The sequence below is a fragment of the Plecotus auritus genome (assembly GCF_963455305.1).
Source record: "Plecotus auritus genome assembly, chromosome: 13".
In the NCBI taxonomy this organism is placed as follows: domain Eukaryota; kingdom Metazoa; phylum Chordata; class Mammalia; order Chiroptera; family Vespertilionidae; genus Plecotus; species Plecotus auritus.
This window is the reverse complement of record NC_137779.1, coordinates 19372407-19400017: the sequence shown is the minus strand read 5'-3', so window position 1 is coordinate 19400017 and position 27611 is coordinate 19372407. Positions and strand designations below refer to the sequence as shown.

The 27611-nt window shown below is 54.3% G+C and overlaps 1 protein-coding gene across 2 annotated transcripts; it reads right to left on the bottom strand.

Moving 5' to 3' along the window:
* Positions 1 to 352: 352 nt before the first annotated feature.
* Positions 353 to 27011, bottom strand: KCNJ5 (potassium inwardly rectifying channel subfamily J member 5). 2 transcript variants are annotated; one of them, XM_080650002.1, is made up of 4 exons: positions 26623 to 27011; positions 21086 to 21191; positions 5180 to 6127; positions 353 to 1684 (listed from the first exon to the last, which is right to left on the bottom strand). In XM_080650002.1, exons 3-4 carry the CDS (start codon positions 6114 to 6116, stop codon positions 1362 to 1364), a joined length of 1260 nt encoding a protein of 419 aa, XP_080506128.1. In that variant the 5' UTR covers positions 6117 to 6127; positions 21086 to 21191; positions 26623 to 27011; the 3' UTR covers positions 353 to 1361. The 2 variants fall into 2 exon arrangements, with proteins under 2 accessions (XP_080506128.1, XP_080506127.1); XM_080650001.1 differs by lacking the exon at positions 21086 to 21191 and having other exon boundaries at positions 26623 to 26640.
* Positions 27012 to 27611: the final 600 nt, after the last annotated feature.

The window sequence follows — 27611 nt, the reverse complement described above, 5'->3', positions numbered from 1 at the left end:
CTCTTTCTGAGCCATCTCTACCGGAGAAGCTGGCAGTATCAAGGCTCATCCCTGCTCTTTTCTCTCTAATGTTCACCCACTCCTTCTCCCACTGATGCCCCTCACCCCATGTTTGCAAGATGGGAGGAGGCAGCCCTCCCCTTCCCCTTCCCTGGGCACCATCCCTGCTCCCCCAGCCCCGCCGCCTTCTCTGACCCCTGCCCACTGGAGGGCGGGCCCGGGGTTTCTTGGCACCACCAGCTGAGAGTGGGTGCCTCCTGGGCTTGTAGGTGCAGCTGCCTCTGCAGTCACCTTTCGGTTTTGCCTCCCGTCCCCTAATTCGCTGGTTAACAAAGATGTGCTGAGCCCTGAAGTCAGACACCTCAGTCAACGATCGTTGCTGATGCTTTTACTTAACAATGCTACTTGCCTGCCTTTCTCTCTGCTGTCCTTCCCTCTCCCCTCCCTGGTTGGACCCTGACGGGCTCATGTTGCCCTCTGAACCCCCGCTTCCTTTCTCCCTGGAGCCGCCGCAGGCTCTGTGAGAGGTGGAAGAAAAACACAGTGAGGGGCAGAAGTACTTTGAGATTTTTGGGCGTCTGCGTTCTCCCTTTGATGGGGGGTGCAGGCCACAGTGTGATTGGGGGTGGCCGCGAGGGGGCTGAGACACTGTCCAGGTGCTCAGAGGAGCTCTGTGGCCCAGGCCACCCTCTGAGAGTCACGCTAAGGAGATGAAGGGTCCAGCAGGCAGCCTTGGACACGCAGAGCTCAGCAGAGGAAACACACACCCTTCACGGATCACAAAACACCATCAAGGCCCTGTTCTCTGTGGCGTGCAATAGTGGTTGTGAATCTCAGATCGGACTTGGACCCACGCTGACGCGTGAGGTCTGTGACCTCCATCTAGGATGGGTGTTTGAGCCTCTAAGAGGGCAGAATCTCTCCTCCTTGAATCCATGATGAGTCTTGGGCTGGTAGGAATGAGGGGATGGGAGTGACTGCCCTCCCTAGGTGTCAGCCCTAGAGGGGGGCTGCCCCTGGGTCTGTGAGACCCGAGGAGGGAGGTGACTCCAGGTCAGCTGATAGAGGTGTGTGAGGGCAGAGGCCATGCTGAAACTTTCATTGTGGGGGATCCCATCCTGGCCTGGCCCTTAGCCAGCGCCTACAGAGGCTGGGAGAGAAGAGGCAGCATTGCCTCAGGGGGCCCAGGCAGGTCACCTGTTTGGAGAGGCCCTGAGGCTGGGAGGTTCTGAGGCTGGATATACTACTACTCTCCACAGAGTCCCCCAAACATGGCACTCAGTGAGTTCACCCCAGCCCTGGCGCTGCAGCATCTGAGTTCATAGAAGCCATCGAGGGAGGCTGTGGGGAGAGTGCAGCCCTCACACCAAGCTCCTGGTCTCCCGGGACCCATTCAGCCCCTCCAGCTGGTCCTCTCCATCCTGCTCAGCCTCAGCATCCAGCTCTGCTTTAGCACAGCTTCCTGGCAGGGGGGTGCTGGGGAGGCACGGGAAGAGCCGGCCTTCCTGCTTCATTTCCGCCAGCTCCTTGGCACAGCAGCTGGGTGTGTTGGTCTCATAGGTGTCATGGAAGGTGTTGTAGTCCACCTCATAGAAGCCCTTTTCCAAGGTGAGGACTGGCGTGAACCGGTGTCCCCAGAGCACCTCTGTATCCATGTAGGAGCTCCGCGCTTGGCAAGTCATGCCTGCAGAACAGAGGGTACATGTATTAGGATTGGCCACGGCCATGCATGCATCCAACCATGCAGTTATCCATCCATCCATCTATTCACCCATCCACCCCATCATTCATCTCTCCATCCATCACCCATCCATCCACCCACCCACCCACCACTTGATCATTCATCAAGCATTTGCTGAACATCTACTTTGTGCTAAGCCAAATAAGGAATAGTCCTTGCCCTGAAGGAGCTCAAGGTGTGAGACAGAAAGTAACAAATTAAATCCAAGAATCTGGCGTGGGCTCCTGGAGACTGGAGTGGATAATTCTGGAATAGCCGGGGCTATGGACATGGTTCCTGAAAACAGCACTGAGGTCTAGAAGACTGGGCAGAAAAGAGGGAAAGAGCTTGAACAAAGACATATTCAGAGTGAGTGCACACAGAGAAGCAGACAGGCATTTAGGACACACGGGGATTGTTTTGAGTAGACACATATGGGCAGAAAACTCCTCTCTCTTCCCTCTCTCTCTCTCTCTCTCTCTCTCTCTCTCTCTCACACACACACACACACACACACACACACACACACACACACACAGCTGGCTCCTTGATGGGAGCATGCTCCAATGCCTCAGCTCCCTGTCCACTCAGCCCGGCATGCCCGTGTTATTTTTGGGTGTCGCTTGCTCTACGGAGAGGGAGGGGAACTTTGTTTCGTGGGCCAGGAAGCCTCTGTGCTCAGGGCAGTAAGAAAGCCCCACTCTGATACGGAGTCTTCTGCCCACGGAAGGGACGAGCAAGCACTCTGCAAGCTGGAGGAGAAGCCCGCAGCATTGGCCTTTCTCTGGAGGGGTCTCAACAAACCCATCCAAGTCAGAGACTGCTTCCCAGCAGTCTATGCTCTATGCTGGGCCACCCCAGTGCACCCTGCCCACCGCGGGCTTCGGTTTCTGGACTGCTCTCCGCTCTTGGGGTGGGGGAGAGGGATGCCTGGGTCGAACTTGCCAATTAGTCTTTGCCCCTCGTTGTCCAACCCCCAGCATCAGCAGAGCTGTGGGGCTCAAGCTGGGTACCAACCAGGTCAGCTGTCGAGTCAGCTGTCAGGTCAACTGTCGCAGATTCTGGGCCTCAGGAAAGACAGTGGGCAGGGCCTCCACAGCGCCTGTGGGCCCAGCCTTGGGGCTCTGCCTGGTCTTCTGTCGCCATCCAGGGTGGACAGGGGGTGACCCTGCAGCTAGAGATCCCACCTGTGCCCTGATGGTCCTCTTTCAAAGCCCCAGGTGCCAGGCACGATGCTGTAGATGTTATTCATTGAATCGTTCAATCCCCCAATGACCCTGTGAGATTGGAATCCTCATTGACTGACCACGCTCAGAGGCAGGTGATGGCAGAGTTGTGCTGGGCAAACCCGGGCCTGAATCACAGCCTACGCCGGGCTCCATAAGTGTGGCCATCAGGCCATTAAAGTCATTGATCGGGGCAGATATGGGGGGGTGGTCTCCTTCCTTCATCTCCCTGGCCTCCCTGCAGCCCCGAGGACAGCAGCAAGCGGAACCCAGGTCATGGTAGGGGAGAAGGTCCCCAGAAAGGTCGAGTCAACTGCAGGCCACTGACTTGGAAGGAGAGCAGATGACCAAAGCCAGCTGTGCAGGTTCCAAACCCGCTCCCTCTGCTTCAGGTGGCAGTGAGGGTGGCCAGGGGGATGGCAAGGGCAATGCCTTCCTTCCCATTTGTCCCCATGGGTCTGATCTGACCCATCATTCGTGGCCTTGGAGTTGAGCTCCTCCTCCAAAAACTCAGCCTGTGTTCTGACCCTGAGCCCAGCACCAAAGGCAGCATAACCCGTGAACCCCAGCCCGGCTGGAGGAGGCTTCTTGCACCCTGACTGCCCTCAGTCCCAGGGGCTCCCGCAGCTGCCGCCACATGATGCCTGGCCTGGCTCTGCCCAGCAGATGGCCAAGCGGCCTGGCTGCACCAGCCCCTGGGGCCCATTAGTATCCCCAGCCACGTCCCACTGGCTCCGCAGGGGAGCTCCGTGGCTGCCCCTGCCTGGCTCTCCCACCCAGCAACCAGCTTTCTGGAAGGTGCGGATGGCTTGTTTGGTCGCCGGTGTGACAGGCCCCTCACATTTGGGGCAGCGTGGTGTGGTGGGCCAGGCTTTAGATCTGTAAGTGAAGGCCTGGGTGTGACCACCTCGTCTGCACGAAGCTGTCCACTGCAGATGGAAGCCAGGCCTGCGTTGTTGTTGCAAAAATTAGAAAAATGCTTCTACAAATGAGTTTTCTACAAGTGTTACGTCTACTCAGTGAAAAACGAAGAAGGTAGTAAGAGGAGTGAGGGGGAGGTGACTAAGGAGCAGGTGTGGGTTTGGCTAGAAGGCCCCTCATCCAGGAGGTCCGGCCATGATGGGTGTGGGGCTTGGACTCCATGGGCCCAGGGCTCCTCAGAGCCCCACACAGGAATGAGGACACTCGCAGTTGCCAGCTGCCTGTCACAGTCAGTAGCTAAGCAGGGAGGTGCCAGGCTGGCTGTGGAGAGGGCATGGTTTGGGCATACATGGATGTGGAGAGTTCTCTGCACACCCAGTGTTCACTGAGCCGGAAGCTGGGGGCAGGCTGGTGGGGGCAGGAGGAAGAGCCAGAAGAGCCCCCCTTCCCACAGGTCTGGGACGTAGGTGTCTCTTCAAAAAGAGGACTCTGAGCCGGGCCTGCATAGCTCAGTGATTGAGTGTTGACCTATGAACCAGGACATCACAGTTTGATTTCTGGTCAGGGCACATGCCCGGGTTGTGGGCTGGATCCCCAGTGTGGGGCGTGCAGGAGGCAGCCGATCAATGATTCTCTCTCATCATGGATGTTTCTATCTCTTTCTCCTTCTTCCTTCCTCTCTGAAACCAATAAAAATATATTAAAGAAAAAAGAAAAGATTCTGAGACTTGGGGAATCCCTGAGTCTGGGAAATGCAGCTCACTTTCCTCTCTTCACCAAGTACTTCACAGCATGGAAAGACACCTTAAAGTCCCATTGTTAGGAACCAGGTCCCCTTTGTTTAACCCCGTGTTCCCCAAAGTCATTTGATCACACAGCTCTTCTCGGGTAGACACCAGGGTCAGGCTGGGAGGAGGCAGGTGGGTTAGGCTGTTGGAAACTAGTGACAACTTTGGGGTCCCTACCTTGGTGTGAATCTTGACCCTACCACTTAGTAGCACCTCTCTTGGGCAAATAATAACTCGCCTGCCTGTGCCTCTGTTTCCTAACCTGGAACACTGTCTCATAGACTGTGGGAGGGCATTAAATGAGATCTTATGTGTTGGAAGTTTAGAGCCCGGCCTGGAAGTTGGGAGGGTTCGATGAACACCAGCTGTTGTTATTTCTCGACCTTGAACAACAAGGTCACACTTTAGGGAGCAGCTGGTGTCTCTGCCAGCTCAGGATTCTCAGGCAGGAACTTCCACCCTCTGCAATGCCAGTGGCCTAAGCTCCTGGGTGTGGGACGGCCAAGGAAGATGAAGTGTCTTACCTGTGGCCTCCACCATTCCTTCCAGAATGACCACGATTTCAAACTCCTCTTGACCCAGCTGGGCCCGAGACATCTCCCAGAAAGGGCTCTTCTCGTTGATCTCGTGGGAGATGATGAGCGGCGACACCAAGAAGAGCCGGTCGTCCCCGGTGTCAAAGCCCACGTTGATGTCGGTCTGGTTCAGGGGGATGAACTCCCCCTCTTTGGTCTGCCGGGACTTGATGAGCTTGGCCCGGATGGAGGCCTCCACGATGTGGGAGTTCCTGAGGTCCCCCACGCGGAACATGAGGCAGAGCTTCTCGTCCCGCATGGAGATGACTGCGTGGTTGGAGAACATGAGCGTCTCGGCTCTCTTCTTGGGCTGACTGATCTTGACGAACATGCAGCCCACCATGAAGGCGTTGACGATGGAGCCCAGGATGGCCTGCACCATGAGGAGGATGATCCCCTCCGGACACTTCTCCGTGATCACCCGAAAGCCGTACCCGATGGTGGTTTCCGTCTCGATGGAGAACAGGAAGGCGGACACGAAGCCACTGAGGTTTTCCACACAGGGAACCCACTCTTTGTCCCCGACGTGGTCCAGGTCGCCCCGGATGTAAGCGATGAGCCACCACAGGAAGCCGAAGAAGAGCCAGGTGATGGTGTAGACCATGGTGAAGACCAGCAGGTTGAAGCGCCACTTGAGGTCCACCAGCGTGGTGAAGAGGTCGCTCAGGTACCGGTAGGTCTCCTGGACGTTGCCGTGGTGCACGTTGCACTTGCCGCTCTTCTCCATGTAGCGCTGGCGTGGCTTCTTGCCCTCGGCCAGCAGGCGGGTGCGGTCCGTGGTGATGGGCACGTAATCGCGAGCCTGCTTGGGGATCTTCCTGGGGTCTCTGGGAGTGACTCCAATCTCCATATTCTGGTTCATAGCATTCCTGGAATCCCCAGCCATTGCTGGGACACCTGAGTTTAAAAAAAAAAAAAAGACATCATCATGAAGTGGACTATTCTGATTCTTAGAGACAAAGGACTTCAAGGTCACTCCCGCCTCTGAGCTCGCCAAGGACTCTCCTCTATGTACAGATGACCAGACTGTGGGATTCTCAAGGGATGGGAACATGTTTTCTTTTTAAAAAAAAATATATTTTATTGATTTTTTACAGAGAGGAAGGGAGAGGGATAGAGAGTTAGAAACATCGATGAGAGAGAAACATCAATCAGCTGCCTCCTGCACACTCCCCACTGGGGATGTGCCTGCAATCAAGATACATGCCCTTGACCGGAATCGAACCTGGGACCCTTCAGTCCGCAGGCCGACGCTCTATCCACTGAGCTAAACTGGTTAGGGCGGGAACATGTTTTCTTAATGATTGACTTGTATCCCTGGTGACTAGTACAGGGTCGAGGTATAATAGAGGGTCAATAGGTGTTTGTTGAAGGAATCAATGAGGTATAATAGAGGGTCAATAGGTGTTTGTTGAAGGAATCAATGAGCAGTTCCTAGGTGCAAACTAGACATGATGGTTAAAGGAGTTAAAGAAATCTGGGAGCAATTTAAAAATTACAATTGCAACAACTTACTAAATTCTTTCCATAGTCCACATATTATATACATGGACTGTCACTTGTATCCACAACAACCCATCGGAGTAGGATCTCGTACTCTCATAAATACTGCATTGTTTGCTTACGCATCATGTTTACTTCTAATAGTCTCTTTCCCTCCATTAGAATGTAAGCTCGGTGGTTGCCAGAAGCAGGAGGGAGGGGGAGGGAGGGAGTGAAATGGGTGAAGGGTTCACCCGGCTGGCAGCTGGCTTGGCTCAGTGGTTGAGCATCAACCAGAAACTAAGAGGTTGCTGGTTTGATCCCCAGTCAGAGCAGATACCTGGTTAGGGCACATGCCTGGGCTGCAGGCTCAATCCCCAGTGGGGGCCATGCAGGAGGCAGCTAATCAATGACTTCCTCTCTCTCATCAATGTTTCTATCACTCTATCCCTCTCTTTTCCCTTCTCTCTCAAAACCAATATATATATATATATTTTTAAAGAAATGGGTGAAGGGTTCAAAAGGCACAGACTTCAGTTATAAGGTAAGTCCCGAGGGTGCAATGTCCAGCATGGTGACTACAGGTAACAATACTGCATCATATATTTGGAAGTTGCTGAGAGAGTAGCTCTTAAATGTTGTCACATAAGAGAAAATATTGTGACTGTGTGTTGAAGTGCTAAGGACGTTACCTAGACTTCCTGTGGTGATGATTTTGCATTGCATACCTATATCAAATCATTATATTGTTCAGCTAAAACTAATGCAATGTTCTGTCAGTTATATCTCAAAAATAAAGTTGTTAAAAGGCTGTAAAACGTTTTTGGAATGTGAGCTGCTCTTGAAAGAAACACCCAGAAGTTGTGGTACTCGGTCTAATTTCCTGATGTTCTGCTCACACCCGTTTAAGATGCTAGAAGATTATCTCTGATTCTCACAACAAAGATATCAGACCAGTGCTGTTATTCTCTCTCCAACCTTCAGATGAGAAAGTGAAGTTCAGGCAGAGAGTGGCTGAGTGAGGTTTGGGTCTCGGTTTCCCCACGCCAGCACCCACCATACGTGGCCCGCAGAGTGGATGTTCTATGGCTTGTGCGTAGACTGATGAGCTGCTCCCTCCAGAAAGTTCTATGACCTTCTGATCCTGGGAGAACCCACCTCCGGGACTGCTATCATTCAGCCCTTCTTCCTCTTTATAAACAAGCTTTTCTTGATTTCCCGGGGTCTCGCCTTCCCCAGAGACTGCATCCCCAATAGGACAACCTGGATGAATGTCCCCTAACCACGGAGCCAGCTGCCTTATGGGCCACGCGAGGAAGCTTTCGGCCCCCACAGAAAGTCGGTGATGCTGGCAGACCCTTTCCTCTGCTGACGGGCGATGGCAGAAGCTTCCAGATATCTCACTGAGGGGCACAGGAAGGCTGTTTGTGCCCATTTCCCACTCTGCACAGGGCCATCTGCTCCTGCTCCCGACGCGACAGTCACAAAGGCAAATGAGGGATGCGCTCCGTGCTGTTTGCAGGATCCCAGCATGAGTTTGCTCTGCCCCCTGGCAGGAGACTTTTACGGAAAACTCCATGGGAGATGCCCAGAAGCAGTGAGACACGCCAGGAATCCCAGCGGCTGGACCCAGATGAGGCCTAAGGGGAGTGCTGCTGGGGCTTCCCAAACCCCTGAAGCTGGGCAGGCAGGCGCAGTGCCCATAAGAGGAGTCCTTGGCCTGGGCACCTGGGAAAGCGCGCTCTGCTCTCCTGCCCTCAGCTCTTTGGGGAAAACAGCTTTCTGCTGATTTTCTGCACTGTTTCCTCTTTATTTTTAAACACATGTTCATGTGTTCTTGCAGGAGGAGGCCTTGTGCTGTCCTGGAAGCAGAGAAAGGTTTTCTAGGACACTCGGCCCAGATGGGAAGCCGCTGGTGACCAGCAGATGGGAAAGGGGGCTTCCTCCAATCCGGTCCTGGGGTGCGTTCTCCCAGGGGCTGGGCTTATCTGCGGAAGTGGCTCCTTGCTCAACCCAGGTGAGATCCCGGTCTTGCTCAGCTTCCAACTGACTTGCTCTGAGATCCAAAGACACAGTCCCTACTTGCCTCGGCCTCAGTTTACTGCTATAAAACTCGAATACTATTTTTCCCTGGGGGTCATTATGGGGATCCAGGGAAAGAATGTCTGAATAGGAACCTAAATGTAAGTATAAATGTAAATGTATGTTCATCAACTCTCCTTGAATTGACTAGTAATAGAATATTCCACTAACCCCATTTTAAACAGGAAGAAAGAGGCCTAAGCATCTGAGAATGAAAAGCACCCCAGCCCCTACCCCAATTTGCAGGGCAAGCTTGGAGCTGAAAGGCTTGGAGCCTCTACTCCCCAAATTTCTTCAAAGAAAGAGCAAGTGAAATACGCATTTTAGAAACCTCAGCCTCCAGGGCTGTGGCCCATCAAGTCAAAAGAGTATTCAGGGGCAGTGAGATTCTTTTTATTGAGATACTAGAGGCCCGGTGCACGAAACTCGTGCCCTGGGGCGGCAGGGGGGGGATCCCTCAGGCCAGCCTGTGCCCTCTCGCAATCCGGGACTCCTTGCTTCTTACTGCCCACCTGCTTGCTGCTCCTTAATGCTTGGCTCGCTGCTCCTTAGCGCTGCTGCGGAGGCGGGAGAGGCTCCTGCCACCACCGCTGTGCTCACCAGCCATGAGTCCAGCTTCTGACTGAGCAGCGCTCCCCCTGTGGGAGCGCATTGACCACCAGGGGGCAGCTCCTGCATTGAGTGTCTACCCCTGGTGGTCAGTGTGCATCATAGTGACCAGTCGTCTGGTCGTTCTGCTGTAACAGTCGCTTAGGCTTTTATTATATAGATAACTGACATATCACATTGTATTATGAGATTTTCAAGAGCCATTCTATTAATTTGTGCATCTTTTCAGCCATCAATAGCTGAGCCACCACTACAGTCCATCTCCTGTGCTTAGAGCTGGAGATAAAGCACTGACTAAGATACACGCAGATGCAGGCCTGTGTAGTTGATATTCTGGCCTTGCCCCTTTGAACCCAGGGGTCTGTGGTCACTGCCTGTGGAGGGAGGAGCAGGGAGAAAGGCTGTGACTGGCCTGGCTGGATACCACACCCACGCTCCGCACGCAGGACCAGGGAGAGGCACCCATTTGAGCAAATCCTATTAAACCTCATCAAGTCCCTCCCTGCTCTTCATCTTCAGTCCTTCCTGTGTCCCTGAGTGGAAAGCTGTGCTGAGACACGATGAAAGCTCTTGAAGAAAAAGTCCAACAAAGTGATTTAATCTCTTTGATATAAAAAGGGGAATCAAAAGAGGCAACATCAAAGGAAGTTGCGTTGTAAGGGATACATTAACGAATGTCACATCCATGGCAATGGACGCCAGTGTGAAGAGTTCCAGCCGCTCCCTCCCCAGTGAAGGAAACTCTGGAGGACGCTCTAGAAAGTCAGGAGCTGGGTAGGAGCTGTCCTTGGGCTGCAGCCGGGTTTCCTGAACACTGCGCTGGGCTGGGAGTCGTGTCTCAGACTCAGTTTCCCTAAGTGGAGATGGGAAGAGCAGACACCTCCTTTCTTTCCTATGCTGGGTCCAAGTCTGCCTTCCCTGAGATGTGGGATACGGGGTGAGGTTGGAGGAAGAGTGGCGGCGGGGGGCGGGGGGGGGGATACACTCAGATCTCACACTGAGCTGTTTGCATGCTGTTCTATAGGAATCTCCATGGCCGTACTGGTTGTTAAGACATGAAAATATTCCAAACAGGTTGGTGAATAGGCTGCCCCAACGCCCTCAGAGGTCCTCCAGGTGAGCAGGGAGCCTTAAAGGTGTGATCGCAAAATCAACTGATGAAGGACATAGAAACAGAGGCGTGGATGCATGGAACAGACCGACAGCTGTCCAGGGGGGTGGGGGAGGGGCGGCTGGATGAAAGAAGGCGAAGGGATTAGCCAAAGAACATATATGCATAACCCATAGACACAGACAACAATGTGATGTTGGCCAGAGGGAAGTGTGGGTGGGGGCTGGGTGGAGGTGGGCAAGGGGGGAAATGGGGAAATCTGTAATAGTATAAACAATAAAAATACAGTTAAAGGTGTTATCAATAGACTAGGTAGTAGGTATAGGAAGGCTGAATTCTAAGATGCTCAGAAGGCTCCTGCCTTTGTCCCCCAGGTATATTCCCCCCGCATATTCCCCCAGACTTGGGGACAGGGCACTTGCTTGGCATGATTCGATCATGTTACGGCCCAGGTGACTTGAAAACATCCCTTCTGGGATGGGCCCGGCCTGATCAGAGAGGCGCTTCGAGGGACGGGGTCTTTCCTGAAGCAGGGGCTTTGATGCCTGCGAGGGATGAGCTGGGAGAGAAATTCTCCTTTCTGGCTTTAAAGATGGAAGGGGCCATGGGGCAAGGGATACGGGTGACCCCTACGAGCTCAGAGCAGCCCCTCGCGGACAGCAGCAAGGACGGGGGGACCTCAGTCCTGCAAACCACAAGGAACTGACTCCTGCCACAGCCACAGGAGCTTGGCGGACGCCCCGAGTCCCAGAGGAGGAGGCAGCTTGCTGACGCCTGCGTTTTAGCCCTGAGACATCAGAGCGGACAGCGTGGCGCTGTTGGGACTGGACTTCTGCCCTCCACATCCTGGTGCTGTTTTAAGCCGTCACGTCGGTGGTCATTTGCTGTGACGGAAATAAACCACTAATACCATCGAGAAGCCAGAGCCAGGCAATGGCCAGGCAGGGGGACTCTGGCATCATCCTGCCTAGCTCCTTACTGTACCTTGAGCCCAGGACTTTGGGGGAAGGTACTTCTCTAAGACTCAGTTACTTGACCTGTAAAATGGGGATGAAAATGGTGCCAACCAGAGCAGGTTGCTGTGAGGATGAAATGAAAGGTGTGTGTCCACTGAGTGGCCAGATTATTATGATCTCTGAACACATAATAATCTGGCCACTCAGTGTATATCCTGTATAATAAAAGGCTAATATGCAAATTGTCCCCTCGACCAGGAGTTCAACCAGCAGGTAGGCCGGCCAACCACCCATGTCCCCTCCCCCTGGCCAGGCTGGCTGGACCCCACCCATGCATGAATTCATGCACCGGGCCTCTAATATGCGTTCAGAGATCATAATAATCTGGCCACTCCGTGTATAGTGCAGGGCTTACAGAAGCTCTAAGTGATGGCTATTGTTTATTGTTATTATTATTATTTTCTACCTAGGGGTAGGGTTGGCAGAGGGGTGGAGAGGCCCACCCCAATGCTTCAAGCAATTCAAGGATGAGGAAGGGGAACTACCGGGTCCCCAGTGGCCCTGCATGCCAGCATCCCGCTTCCGTGGCTTCATGTCATTTGCTCCTGCAGGAGAGGGACAGTCTTCATTTCCCAAAGCGGGAAACTGGGAGAGAGCATCAATAATGTGCTCACAGTCACACAGCCTTGGAGCTGGGACCCAAACCCAACTGCAGGCGCCAGGCGGCAGGTCCAGGGGGGCAGGGCCTCTAGTGCTCCTGCTCAGAGAGGAGGCCCTGTCCCGGGAGCAAGAGGGAGGCCCGAAGCCGGTGTCCGAGTCCCTCTTAGCCAGGGAGGGGTCAGCCTGCGGCTTCAGCCACCCAGAGCTCATGTGCCCAAAGCACACTTGGCTGGCTCCTCCCAGGGGCCAGACCTGGTTTCCTGCTCCCAACATCACCAACCTCAGGGCAAGGACAACAGCAGCACCCCCTCTTTTTTCTGCATTCCGAGGTTTAATGGGGAAGAGCCCGGTCGTAGTAAATCTTTCAAAACCCATCTGGTATTTTATTTAAAACCCTTTTCATTTCGCAGCTATTTGTTCTCATCAACCTAGGTGGGAGTCTAGTCTTTAATTCTTGGGTGTTTTACGGTCTTACTTTTTGAACTTGAGTTAAAAAAAAAAAATCTAGGTGAGGTCGGCCGCTGTGACTCAGTGGTTGAGTGTCCACCTATGAGCCAGGAGGTCACGGTTCAATTCCCTGTCAGGGCACATGCCTGGGTTTCAGGCTCCATCCCCAATAGGGGGCGTGCAGGAGGCAGCGGTCAATGAGTCTCTCTCATCATTGATGTTTCTCTCTCTCTCTCTCTCTCTCTCTCTCTCTCTCTCTCTCTCTCTCCCCTCTCCCTGCCTCTCTGAAATCAATAAAAACACATTAAAATGAAAAAAAAATCTAGATGATAGTACAGGAGATATTAAGTGTGAAAACCTCTTGGAAGCTTGGTACAGATTCATTCAGCCAGTCAATCAGTGAAACCCCCATTGGAGAGCCTCTGTCAGTGGGCACTGTGCTGGGTGCTGAACTGGGTGCTGAGCCAGGTGCTGGGGGCGGCAGGAGGGGGCGGGCAGCACTGCACCAGCCTCCCCTCACTTCCCATCACAGCTTCTTGTTAAATGCAGACTCTGACTCAGTAGGTCGGGCGTTCCCAGTGTGGACGGAAAACCTAAACCTCGGGGCGCCTGCCCGGTGGCCTCACCAACTCAGCGAACACACAGGAAGGTCTGAAGGTAAAAATTCCTAAGCAAAAGCGCGTCCCGGCAGGCAGTCACATCCTTGGCCTGTAGCGTCCGGGACAAGGTTCAGTCTTTGCCTGAAGGGAGCCTGTCTGTTGTCATGTGCAGCTAAGGGATCAGACCTCTGAATCTCAGAGAAATCCCCTTTTCCAGACCTCCCAGGGCACAATCACTGGCACCTGAGCAGAGACCACAGCGCCCTCACTGTTATCTTGTTCTCCGAATGCCATCTCCGCCTACTGTCAATGTTAACCATTAACTGCCCCACACCCACGGGTGTAAAAGAAGGATGGGTTCTCCATCTTGCCTTTTATCTGTTCCCAGCTGATTTCCCTGCTTTGCTTTCTCCTGCCCTCTTAATCTACCACCCATGGATACCATGTAACCCCACTACATCTCCTCCTTTTATTCTAATGTATAAAATAAGCTGTAAAACTGCCATTCTCTGGAGCATTTTTTCAATCCACTGAGATTTTGCTTCCTGGCAATTGTCATCGATCTGGCTCAATTGAACTCGTAAAAACTCTACAGGTTAGGACATTTCTTATGTCAACTCCTGAACCTGCAGTTTTTCAAGGAACTTCCGGTGATGTGGATGCCACGGGTCCTCAGTCCAGTCCCCACCCTTGTTCTCAGTCCACGCTTGTCCTAATCAGCTGGGAGTTGGGCCAAGGGCCGCGGCTCTATTTTCTGCCTTCGAGGAGCTCATGTTATGGCTGGTAACACATAGGCAACAATGTGTGTGACACGGAGTGACAGAGACCCAGGAGCAGCTCTAAGCTCTGCATGGCCAGGGTGGTCAGGAGGAGCTGGGGGGCAGGGTGGGCAGGAGGAGCTGGGGGGCAGGGTGGGCAGGAGGAGACTGGGTAGGCAGGGTGGTCAGGAGGAGCTGGGGGGCAGGGTGGGCAGGAGGAGCTGGGGGGCAGGGTGGGCAGGAGGAGAGTGGGGGGCAGGGTGGTCAGGAGGAGCTGGGGGGCAGGGTGGGCAGGAGGAGTCTGGGTGGGCAGGGTGGGCAGGAGGAGACTGGGTGGGCAGGGTGGGCAGGAGGAGACTGGGTGGACAGGGTGGTCAGGAGGAGCTGGGGGGCAGGGTGGGCAGGAGGAGACTGGGTGGGCAGGGTGGGCAGGAGGAGACTGGGTGGGCAGGGTGGGCAGGAGGAGACTGGGTGGGCAGGGTGGGCAGGAGGAGCTGGGGGGCAGGGTGGGCAGGAGGAGACTGGGTGGGCAGGGTGGGCAGGAGGAGCTGGGGGGCAGGGTGGGCAGGAGGAGTCTGGGTGGGCAGGGTGGGCAGGAGGAGACTGGGTGGGCAGGGTGGGCAGGAGGAGACTGGGTGGGCAGGGTGGGCAGGAGGAGCTGGGGGGCAGGGTGGGCAGGAGGAGCTGGGGGGCAGGGTGGGCAGGAGGAGCTGGGGGGCAGGGTGGGCAGGAGGAGACTGGGTGGGCAGGGTGGGCAGGAGGAGACTGTGTGGGCAGGGTGGTAAGGAGGAGACTGGGTGGGCAGGGTGGGCAGGAGGAGACTGTGTGGGCAGGGTGGTAAGGAGGAGACTGGGTGGGCAGGGTGGGCAGGAGGAGCTGGGGGGCAGGGTGGGCAGGAGGAGACTGTGTGGGCAGGGTGGTAAGGAGGAGACTGGGTGGGCAGGGTGGGCAGGAGGAGCTGGGGGGCAGGGTGGGCAGGAGGAGACTGGGTGGGCAGGGTGGTCAGGAGGAGCTGGGGGGCAGGGTGGGCAGGAGGAGACTGGGTGGGCAGGGTGGTCAGGAGGAGACTGGGGGGCAGGGTGGGCAGGAGGAGACTGGGTGGGCAGGGTGGGCAGAGTGGGCAGGAGGAGACTTGGTAGGCAGGGTGGGCAGAGTGGGCAGGAGGAGACTTGGTAGGCAGGGTGGGCAGGGTGGGCAGGAGGAGACTGGGTGGGCAGGGTGGGCAGGGTGGGCAGGAGGAGACTGGGTGGGCAGGGTGGTCAGGAGGAGACTGGGTGGGCAGGGTGGGCAGGAGGAGCTGGGGGGCAGGGTGGTCAGGAGGAGCTGGGGGGCAGGGTGGGCAGGAGGAGCTGGGGGGCAGGGTGGGCAGGAGGAGACTGGGTAGGCAGGGTGGTCAGGAGGAGCTGGGGGGCAGGGTGGGCAGGAGGAGCTGCGGGGCAGGGTGGGCAGGAGGAGACTGGGTGGGCAGGGTGGTCAGGAGGAGACTGGGTGGGCAGGGTGGGCAGGAGGAGCTGGGGGGCAGGGTGGGCAGGAGGAGCTGGGGGGCAGGGTGGGCAGGAGGAGCTGGGGGGCAGGGTGGGCAGGAGGAGACTGGGTGGGCAGGGTGGGCAGGAGGAGCTGGGGGGCAGGGTGGGCAGGAGGAGACTGGGTAGGCAGGGTGGGAGGAGGAGCTGGGGGGCAGGGTGGGCAGGAGGAGACTGGGTGGGCAGGGTGGGCAGGGTGGGCAGGAGGAGACTGGATAGGCAGGGTGGGCAGGAGGAGACTGGGTGGGCAGGGTGGGCAGGGTGGGCAGGAGGAGACTGGGTGGGCAGGGTGGGCAGGAGGAGACTGGATAGGCAGGGTGGGCAGGGTGGTCAGGAGGAGACTGGGTGGGCAGGGTGGGCAGGAGGAGACTTGGTAGGCAGGGTGGGCAGAGTGGGCAGGAGGAGACTTGGTAGGCAGGGTGGGCAGGGTGGGCAGGAGGAGACTGGGTGGGCAGGGTGGTCAGGAGGAGACTGGGTGGGCAGGGTGGGCAGGAGGAGCTGCGGGGCAGGGTGGGCAGGAGGAGCTGGGGGGCAGGGTGGTCAGGAGGAGACTGGGTGGGCAGGGTGGGCAGGAGGAGCTGGGGGGCAGGGTGGGCAGGAGGAGCTGGGGGGCAGGGTGGGCAGGAGGAGCTGGGGGGCAGGGTGGGCAGGAGGAGACTGGGTGGGCAGGGTGGGCAGGAGGAGCTGGGGGGCAGGGTGGGCAGGAGGAGACTGGGTAGGCAGGGTGGGAGGAGGAGCTGGGGGGCAGGGTGGGCAGGAGGAGACTGGGTGGGCAGGGTGGGCAGGAGGAGCCTAGGATCCTGGTGGGCAGGAGCCGGGGAGCCTGGTGTAGGAGGCTGAGAGGAACCTTCCTGCCCTGAGAACCTGGGAGCAGACAGTACCACCCCAGAGGCTCAGTTATGGGGCACCCACTGTGTCCTCTCTGCTGGGTGCTTTCTATACATTGTCTCCTTTAACACTTAAATGGGGGCAGTCCGACCGGTAGCCTCCTTTAGAGATCACCAAGGCAGTGATTTAGTGACTTGCCTAAGTCCACTCCCTTATTAAGCAGCAGGATCAGGGTGGTCCGACTCCACAGCCTCCCAGGGCAGCACCACTGCCTCCCTCTGAGGTGGCTCCTCCTCCCCCCTCGGGGTCTGACCAGCTCGTCAGTGGTTCTGAGCCTCTGGGCTCAGGCCCTGACACACGTGGCCAGGAGGCAGCCAGATGACACGTGCTGATCTGCACCAGGAAACTAGTCTAGGATTTACTGCTCTGTGCCTCGTGGCCAGGCTGTGCAGCAGGGCTGGGGACCCCTTACCCCTGCTGGGGTCACCCCCTTACTCCTGCTGGGACTGTATCCTCCCCGACCCTCCTGCTTTCAGCCAGAGCTAAAAGCCACCTCTTAGTGCTTACAGCTGCTCCTGGATTTTTCTAACTACAGCCATATTTGCACCCACAGGTCCCTAATTGCTCCACGAGACAGGGTGTCCACGTGTCCCAGCGAACATCTATTGTCCTGGAATCATCAGAGTGTCCCATTAACTCCCAGAAGCGTCTCTGTTTAACAATATGGCCCCTTACAAGGAAGAGACCACTAACTGACAGCCGCCAATTTCATTCCTAACAACCCGTGAGTGGATTTGACTCCATCTAAGGTGTGTCTGCCTCTGTCGGGAGTGGGGTGAACATCATCACTCGTGAATATTTCAGCTGAGTGGGGTGTGCAGTGTAGTCACCAGACCCATGAGGTCGGTACCGAGCTCTGCCGCCTACAGAGGCAGAGGAGAGAGGCCAGGGACCGGAGCGGCTTCTTCTTGCAACACAGACACCGCAGGTGCTTGCTGATTGAATGAGACACTTTTCCTACTTTTATCCAAATGTGAGGCCTTGATAGAGAAAAAGATTTTAAAAGGTATAACTCTCTTTATTTTAGGAAAAGCAATTATATGAACACACGGTAAATGCAACCAAAACTTGCTCTGGGTTTGGGGAGTGGCGGGGACTGAGGTGAGCTGAACACACATGAAATCTAGGTACGGAAGCTCTCCCCATGCAAGGATGTGGAGCTGGTGCTACAAGACCTCCCGCTTTCTTTTTCCAGAAAAGCTAGAAATGACTTTTCAACATGAAATTCCTTTTTTTAAAAAACGTTGACAGCAAATTCATCAGTTTTTGAAGCAGTGAGCTAGCCTAGGGAAATATATCTGAGTCAGATTCAGTCGGTCAGCTGCCAGTTTACACTCTGGGAGGGGCCTTCCTCAGGGGCACACGCCGGCTGTACTTTGAGTTTGGCCGAGTGTGGTGTTCAGAGTCGTGGCAACGTCGATTCATTCTCCCCCTGTTTGCACTTTCAGAGCAGTTTGCACTAATGAGTCTGCCACAAACAGCCCGTCAATTCTCAGTACAAAGGAAGCCAGGACGCCAATCTGGGACACACACCATAGCGGAGAGGTGTGTGAGTCCCCTAGTTCCCACCATCCTGGTTCCCAGGTCCTAATCAGCCTGTCTCTGTGTCCACAGCCTTGTCCCCTCTCCCTTCGCCCCTCTTTCATGCAGGTGGCTGCTGTGACCCCAGAGCATCGGCTGCCTGGCTGCCTTCTCGTCTCCAGCTGCACTCCTTGCAGACTCGCTGCCGAGGTGCAGCGCAATCTGGGATAAGCAATGGGGCCTCCACGCCCCTGCTGGTGGAGGTGGTATCAGTGCCGAGAGATTGCTGGCTATAAATACCTCAGAGAAGGTGGAGGGGAGCCCTCTCTACAGGAGGGGCAGGCCACCTCCAGGGCCATTTCTGGCTCAGATGTAATGGATGCTGAGTGCCAGCGACGAGGGCAACCTGGGGAGACAGGGTTGTGGGGCTGTGTGAGGGGTGAAGGGAGACCACGTGGGCTGGTTTTATGCCCAGGATGCTCCTGGCCGTCATGGGCTCACGAGCTCGGGAATGTACACTCCCGTCAGGTCTGCTCCAAGCGAGCGCCCGGGAAAGGAGGTTCAGTGGAGGTCTGCCCTGGTCCTGGTGACTTTGGCAGCCCCTCTCTGGATGGCAGGAGGGTCTCATGGCTGTGTGAGAGGGGTGGGCTAGGAGCAGGGCGAGGGGCTTTCGGTGGGACCTGGAGCCAGGGACAACGTGGATGAACAGACTGTCAGATGGGACACTTCACCAAGGATGCCCTGCTCACCATGTCCTCACGCTGAGCTGCTGAGGCCTCTGCAAGGGGCCGCTGGGTAAGGCAGGTGACAAAGTCCCGGGGACCAGGGCTCTGATGCTGACAATGACCTTGCCTGGAGCCTCACAGTTCGCCCCTCCTCAGGCATCCGTCCTGGGGCTGCCTCTGTCCCTCCAAGGGCAGCCCTTGAACCTGGTCCTCACTGAAGTCAGGGTGAGGATGGGGGTGCAGGACTTAGGTCACAAGCTTTCTAGGGACCATGTGTCCCATCTGCGCCACTTTGCCTCTGCCCTTTGCACTCTGTTTGCTTTTGGTTTGAACATATGTTCTGTGCATGTCCTGCAGTGGGCTGTGCTCACTGGGTTTCTTTGCACAGTGTCACCGGAAGTGATGTTTCTGTGAGTGCAGCTCCGCCCTGGCTGTCATACATGTGCTAAGTCATGTATTCATCTCAGCTTCCCCAAGGAGTGAGCACATGTGCACACTGTACAGACAAGGAGACCGAGACTCAGAGAAGGCAGGGACTGGCCCAGGTCACATGGCTTGTGAACAACACTGGCCTGGCTGTAGCGCCCACGTTCCCCCGCTCTCCCGCTCAATGCCCATCAAAGTCTAGAGCATGAAACAGCAAGACCTTGGTCCTGAAATGTAACCCTGACTCTCCTGGCCCTGAACCCTACTTTTCCTCCCCACAGGTCCCTACCTGGTCTCCATCCTATATAAGAAATGGAATATCCACAGGAATCATAAAGTCAATGAAATGTCTGCCTTTTGATCAGGAAGAGCCTACCCTACCAAATACCAGTATAATGCACTCCAGGGGTGGGCAAACTTTTTGACTCGAGGGCCACAATGGGTTCTTAAACTGGACCGGAGGGCCGGAACAAAAGCATGGATGGAGTGTTTGTGTGAACGAATATAAATTCAAAGTAAAGGAGCGGAGGGGAGAGCAAGAGAACCCTCCGCTCTTTCGGCTCCGCGGGCCGGATAGAACAGCCGAACGGGCTGGATCTGGCCCGCGGGCCGTAGTTTGCCCACGGCTGACTTAGCCCCTTACCTGCATTGTTACAGGGGAGGAGCAGGTATGAGGTATGAAATAATACCAGTGTTACTCTCACATGGAATCGTTATGGAATGATCATGGTAGTTTGCATCTCTGTGGGTCCTTTCAGAACTCATCGGTTGGCTCATGAGAACCCTATACGATGAGTCCCATCTTTCAGTTGGATAGTGTGGCTTGTCCAGGGCACACAGGTGCTGGCCAGCTCCCCAGATGATGACATGGTGGACACAGACGCACTGAATGCGCAGTTTTATGTAAGGCAGACACTGAGAGATTTAACAGCAGGTCCAGCAGGTGGTCCTGGCTTTCAACTGGACGGTCAAGGGGGCCAGTCGGTGCCACCAAGGGCCCCAGAAGGTGAGCCTGGGGCCTTCAGAGCCTCAGGCAGCCCAGACAAGGGGAAGATAATTGGGAGCTCATTAAATTGCATCATTGGAGGATGCTCCACCGCATTCTAAGGAAGTAATAACCGTGGCATTGTCTTCCGGTATCTGAAGAGAAACGTGTGTGCTGTTAGAAGTGCTGTGGGCTAAGCCCATGCTTGCTTTGTCATTAAAGAAACAAAAGTACTGCGAGTTCACGGGAAAGAGAAAAAGGAAAAAGAGAGGATGATTACATGGTGTTTCGAGGAAGGGCTTTTTAAAGGAAGACAGAAATCCTGTCTGAAATGGGAGCAGACAGATCCAGCATTTGCTGGAGGAACGCAAATCTTTGGAGACAATAAGATGGAGACAAAAATGATCACTTTGATGCCTTTTAAAAGATGCATTTGAGTATACCTAAAGGAGTCTAAATATATTCAGCAATCTCTAAAAGGCCAAAATTAGGCCTAATGCAAGGTATGGAGTGTGGTTGTAAAAGGCTTAATCACACGTGAGTACCTTTCAAGCTGATTTCATGTGTAGCTAATTATTGAGCCATGGCACCTGTGGAACAGGCTGTATGCTGGTGGCTAAGGCTCTCGACTGTTTTTTTTTTTTTTTTTTTAAATATATTTTATTGATTTTTTACAGAGAGGAAAGAAGAGGGATAGATAGTCAGAAACATCGATGAGAGAGAAACATCGATCAGCCGCCTCTTGCACACCTCCCACTGGGGATGTGCCCGCAACCAAGTTACATGCCCTTGACCGGAATCGAACCTGGGACCTTTGAGTCCGCAGGCTGACGCTCTATCCACTGAGCCAAACCGGTTTTGGCACGACTGGTTTTGCTTTAGGTGGAATATTTCATTTCCCTCCTTGACAGGCTGCTGTGGGCCATTCGCGGGCATTACACCTACTCATTTTAACACTTATCCATGGCTCACTGGCCAGCAGGCAGACTCACCCTCCCAAGCCCTTGTAGAAGATGTGTAAAAAATGATGAATAAAAGGGCATGGAACTCTAAGTTATTTCCCATTTCCCCCCAGGTTTGTACCTGTTTATCCAGTACTTTTCCTTGTAAGCCTGTTATCTCTTTGGAAGTGAGCTGCACAGCGATGCTACATTCTCTTCATCGTAACCCTGGGCTGTGAGTATGTATTCTGCGTTAAATAATAAAGGAGATGAATAATTAAATCAAAATGAAAAACCACTTGTTTCCTCTTTACAGCCCAAGGGACACATTTTCTGGGCTGGTGCCAATTTATCAATGACAATTAGGGAATTAGAGTTGGGCGTAGTGCAGACAAGACAGGATGGAGAGAGCAAGAGGGTGTGAACATGAATATGCTTATATGCAAGTAAAAAAGATGGGAGGTGGTAGAAGGTCAGTGAGCCAGTGAGGAAGGACCAGAGACGTGGGGCATCATGGGTAAGATTCTAATCATGATAACTGAAATCTCCGGGGGTTACCATATACCAGATTGCATTTTAAATGCTTTTCATGTATTAAGTCATTTCATCATTTCAGAAAAGACGTGAGATAGGTTCTGTTTTTCTCATTTCATAGCTGAAGAAACTGAGGTACAAGATATGATGAGTAAACTGCTAGTGTTGTTTATCTGGATTTGAACCTGGGGTGACCAGCCATGAGGTCTAACTCCGAGTTTAAGAAAAACAAGGAAAAGAGAATGCCCCACATGACCAAATACACAGTGAATGAGACAAATATCTTGGGAGAATGAATGAAACAGGAAAACCCAGTGAGATAAGAGAAAAACAGAGTGAAGAGAATTAGAATAAGGGGTTGAGAATGAAAGAAGGTTAAGAAAACAATGAATGAAGAAAAAAGACAGTGAAGAGAAGTGAAAGCAAATGTGGGAGGTGGGAAGAAGAAAAGAACCGAATAGGTAAGAGAATCAGTCAAAGGGAAATAAGTCATTGAACACTTAGAGCCAGACACTTCTCATTTGCTGTCTTATTGGACCATGTCATTTCATGTTAGTATTATTATACCCATTTTGCAGAAAGTAAAATGAAGGTCTGAGAAACTAAGTGACATGAGAGCACACAGCTGGTCATGGCGGATCACAAAGAACTGCAGTAAACCATAAATGCTGATGAAAGAAATCAAAGAGTATCTGACTAAATGGAGAAACAAACTGTGTTTCTAGATGTGAAGACACAAGCCAGTAAAGATGTTAATTCTCCCTAAATTGATAGATAGATTTAATGTAATTCCAATAAAAATCTCATGCCCTAACTGGTTTGGCTCAGTGGATAGACCGTCAACCTGCAGACTCAAGGGTCCCAGGTTCAATTCCAGTCAAGGGCATGTACCTTGGTTGCGGGCACATCCCCAGTAGGGAGTGGGTAGGAGGCAGCTGATCGATGTTTCTCTCTCATCGATGTTTCTAACTCTCTATCCCTCTCTCTTCCTCTCTGTAAAAAATCAATAAAATATATATTTTTAAAAAATCTCACATGAGTTCTTTTTTTGGAGCTATAGATAAGATTATTCTAAAATCTATATGAAAGTCAAAGGCACTAGAATAGGTAAAACAATTTTGAAAAGGAATAAATGGATGAAATCAGTCTACTTGAGTTTAAAGCATTCTGTAGCTACAGTGATCAAGACTCTGGTATTGGCAAAGGGGCAGATATAGAGATTAATGAAACAGAACAGAGAACCCAGAAATAGACCTTCACAGATATGCTCAACTGATTTTTGACAAAAGTGCAAAGGGAATTCAATGGAAGAAAGACAGTCTTTTCAACAAACGGTACCAGAGGATGGGCAGAAAAAGTGAACCTTGACCCTTTAAGCCTCAGACTCTATATAAAAGTTAACTCAGAGTGGATCGTGGACTTAAATGTAAAGAATGAAACTATGAAACTTCTAGGGAGAAATATGGGAGAAATTCTATGAGATTAAGAGCAGGCAAAGAGCTCTTAGACGGAAAGCCTGATCCATAAAGGAAAAAACTGATAGATTTGGGCCTCGTCAAAATGAAAAGCATTTGCTCCGTAAAAGGCCCTGTTAGGAAGATGGTAAGACCAGATGCAGAGGAGTGGCCCCGACAAGTGGGTCACAGCAGATGAGCGTGAGCGACTGGGCGCCTTGTCATGATTGCTCCTCCCCCTCCCCCTCCATGTCTCTTGTCACCCCCCACCCCAGCCTCTGGCCACCAGATGGGTTGACCCTTGATGACTAGGAAGTGCTGTTGCCACCTGCCACGCTGGTCAGATGAGTCCTGGCCTTTGCCCCTGGCCCACTCGGGTCTGGAATGATAATGGAACCTCACGTTGGCACACGGGCTGGTTCCCCGGGGTCATGTGCTGAGGGTCTGGTTCTGACATTTAACTTAACACGGCTGTTGACAAGGGCCGCTGCCAGCTGGGCTCCAGGGACGAGAATAGCTCCCTTATCAGAATGTCAAGGTGGGAGGAACAAGATAAGCTGTGTTGGGCAGGCAGGGCCCCCACTCTGTCCCTTGTCCCTGGGCAGCAGGGTCTGGGAAGGGGAAGCTGTCCCCTCTGGCCTTCTAGAGAAAGCCACTCTGCAAGTGTCTTAGAAAAATACATCCAGGTATTTTCTTCCCAAATGTCTCCCTATAATTCTTTGCATCTGCACTCCAGTTCTTCTTATCTCATCTTTAAGAAAAACAGAAAAATTCCTTCATGGCTGATGACTGTCTCAATAGACATCTCACGACGGGCCCTTTTAGAAGCACTGCTGGCTCCCAAAGGCCTGCCTGTCGCCCAGACCCATGGAAAGGGCACCTGCCAGCTACAGAACGGAGGCCTGGGCTCCTCCCTCTTCTTTGTCGTCCGCCCCCTCCTCGCCTCCCCCCGCCCCCCGTCTAAATATTCCACCAGTATTGCTCAGAAAATGCAAGCTTTTTTTGTTTTGTTTTTTAAAATCCTCACACCAGGATATTTTTTCATTGATTTTTTTTTAGAGAGAGGGGAAGGGAGAGTGCAAGGGAAGAGACAGAGGGAGAGAAACATCTATGGGTTGTCTCCTGAACGCGCCCCAACCAGGGCCAGGGATCAAACCTGCAACTGAGGTACGTGCCCTTGACCCGGAATCGAACTCAGGACCTTTCAGTCCACACGCCAATGCTCTACCCACTGAGCCAAACCGGCTAGGGCAGAAGATGCACGCTTTTGATAACATTCTCCTAAGTGGAAGGCATAACCGGGCTCAAATGATCACATTCCAAGGTTTTCAAAATTGGATTATTCCTGGCACATTATAGGTGATCAAATAAATGGCTGAGGAATGGCTTTAAAACCAAAATATAGATGTAGATGTGGATTTGAAGTACGTGGATGCTAAGTGCACTCTTTGCGACGTTGCCCACTGGTGTTGAGAGGCAGGTCACTTTAAGAGCAAATGAAGCGTGGAGAATGGACCCTCCGTTCTCTTGTCTGCTGGAGGGCTAGCTGCATCCCAGGTGACCAGAGCCCCTTCTGACAGAGGCCCAGGCGGGCGCTGGCAGAGGCCCCGGAGGGCGCCTGCTGCACACTCTGCGGGGCAGTGAGGCCTCTGCTGGACCACAGCGGACAGAGCTCTGCGCCTCTTGGGATGTGCCCATGGGCTCAGGGCACCCATGTTGGGGATGCCACTGGGACCCCACTCAGCGCCAGAGAAGGCAGCGCCTCCCCTCCCCTAGCGCACTTGCTGATGGAGCTAAGCTTTCTCTGCTTAGACGTGTTACTTAACTATGAGACACACCCGTGAGGATGCAGCAGTGAACAGCGGCTTTTGGAGAGGACAGGATGCCCTGTGGCAGTGGGACCCCCGCTCTGTCTGAGAGCTGGGGAATCTAGGACAGGGCTGGGGAGGAGTGGGTGCTGTGCGTGGTGGAGTGTGCAGTAAGCTCTCTCTGGGATCACTCCCTTCCGAAGGTGGCCCTCTGCTTCTAATAATTCAGGCCGTTGTAGTACGTTCTTATCAATCTCATAATGAATGAGCAGGTCTGACAAGCCATAAACACTTGGTAATGCCCCGCACCCCTAATTCCTCCCAAGGTAAAAGAATGCCGGTCTTTTTCCAGCCTTAGGTTATCCGTCTCTACCCTGGGAACTTCGTTTCAGAGTTTGGGTCCAGGATGCTGGGGGTTGGGATGGGGTGAGGTAGAGGGAGGAGCAGTGGGAAAAGCAGTGGATGGGAAAAGAAGACTCAATCCCATGTAAATACGCAATGCCTAAGGTCACACAGTGAGCCACCGATACGTGACAATTCCTTGCTATTATTGCCGAGAAGCGCACGCCCTGTGCCCTTGTGCCCACGGCAGGTCTGGCCTTCCGCCCCTAAGCAGCGATGCCATCTCGGGTCGGAGCAGGAGTTTGGGGTCCCAGTGCCAGACCATCACCCTAACCGTCTCTCTAACCCTTACACCAGGGCCCGTGCTGGACCGTGGAAAGACCCTGGGTTTGAACTTGGAGGAGAGGGTGCAGAGTGCTCAGAACTCTCTATGCTTCCGTGTCATCCATAAAGCCCGGGAAATAACTGACCTCCACCCCAGGACGGGGCCCAGATGAACCCAAGTGCCCGTGTCCAGCCCAGGACGCCGTGCCATAAATATGAGCTGCTTCCCCCGCCCCTCTCCCACGTGGGAAGCGCTTTGTGAGCCAGAGAGCCCTGGGGCACATAGCTTCCTGGTGAAAACTCCTCTGGGAGTCTCCCTGTAAGTTGTGAACATCCCAAAGTTACTCAGCCTCCTCGAGCCCCAGCCAGTCCTCCCCTGGAGACGGAGGGTGATAATTTCTGTTCCATTCAAAGGATCAAAAGAGAGCAAGGTACTTGGCACAGCCTGACCCAAATCAATCACGGACGTGCCCATGGGTGTTGCTGGACTGGTCTTCCCTGACCCGACGCTGGGGGTAAGCCCTGGACCTTTGAGGCTCAGATACGGTCTGGGGAGCCCGCACTACATAAGCCCGGGGAGAGAGGCCTGTCTGAAGGGAGGCACAGCCCGGGGGGACCCCTGGGTTTGGGAAAATGGGAATAAGGGCCATGCCCTGCCCTGCTCCCTCTCCCTGCACTTGGACCCTGTCCCCTGGCCTTGAGGCACAACTGGAAAGATGTTTAAAGAGAGCCGGGGAGGCACACAGGAAGTGACCGGGCACAGGAGGGCACACACAGCAAGGCCACACAATCAGTTTGGCCAGACTTGAAAGCAAGCAAGATGAAGTTGAGGATCTAAGGCTGAGGGAGCTCACCCCCACCCCAGCCCACTGCACCCCCTGCACTCTCACCTGAAGACAGAGCCGCCTCCAAGGGCTGTGATGCCCATCTGCCCCCTGCCCTGGCTTCTAACACCCCTGATGGGGGTCTGGGGGCGGGGGCAGGAACCCCTGCTGGAGTGCCAGGACAGAGATGGACAGAGAGGTTCACAGCCTTACAGTCCTCTGAGTGTCAACTCCCAGCCAGATTTCAAGGCTGAACTTTGGACCCACCCTAAACCCTCCCTGGTTCCCATCAGCTCCCCCCACAGGCTGGTTCCCCGTCAAAGCTAGTGGCTAGGGGCACAGGGCGCCCCACGTGCTGGGGGAGAAATGGAGGAGCAAAAGAAGAGAACTTACTTGTTGAGGTCGCAGCTTCCCAGTGGCACTGATGCTAACTTCTGGGGTGTCCCCTAGAGGCGGGGCAGGGGCGGGTGGGGCCCTGGAGGGGGCTCTGCAGCCCCAGCCATCACCACAGCCTGGGACGCTGCCTGAGCCTCTCCCTGCCGGGTCCTGCTGGCAGAGGCTCCCAAGCCACCCTGTCCCTTCCCCGCCAGCCCCTCGGTCACTCCCTCCTCCGGCGAGGGACTGGAGGCTTCTCTCTCTCTCTCTCTCTCTCTCTCTCTCTCTCTCTCTCTCTCTCTCTCTTTCTCTTCCCCTCTCTCCCCACCCTCTCGCCCTCCCTCCCCTCCACCCTCTCTCCCCTGTTCTCCTCCCCTTCTGCCTCCTGTATGAACAGACTTCTGAGTAATAACCGATTTAAAGGGCCACAGGCACCGCAGCGGGGTGGGGGTGGAGGATGGGGACCAGGTTCCCACGTGACCAGGGGATACCGTCAGTTCTGAGTGACTCGGGACCTGCAAGGTGGAGGGAGAACCCGAGGGGCGGGCGGGCAGGCGGATCTTCGCCCCCTCCCCCGGCTCGCGCCACGTCCGGCTGCACTCACGGGGGCACTGGGTGTGCCCTGCTCCTGCAGACGCCGATGGCGGAGGTTCTCTGCGCCCATGTGTGCATGTGTGTGCGCCCGCAAGTGCATGTGTGTGCGCCCGCAAGTGCATGTGTATGCGCGAGTACGTGCATGAGTGTGATCGCGAGTACGTGCATGAGTGTGAGCCTCGCGGTTGCCGGTGTGAGCGCGCGGTTATGGGGCGGTGGAGCCGACCCAGAGAGGGACGGACCTAGGAGGGCAGGGATGGAGGATCGGAGTCTGGGAGGGGCTGCTCAGTCGCTCCACGAGGCGTGGAGAGAAAGACTGGAAAATGTAGTTGCGTTTCTTTAGCTGGAACCGAGCAGCAGGGAGAATTCCCTCGGGGAAGTCGGGGGAGCCACAGCCTGGACGCCCTCGTTCT

Excerpts from the sequence above, each read along its gene's own strand:
- KCNJ5 (XM_080650002.1), bottom strand. The coding sequence starts at position 6,116 with ATGGCTGGGGATTCCAGGAATGCTATGAACCAGAATATGGAGATTGGA. Across the intron at positions 1,685-5,179 it reads AGGAATGGTGGAGGCCACAG|GCATGACTTGCCAAGCGCGG; the intron begins GTAAGACACTTC and ends TCTGTTCTGCAG.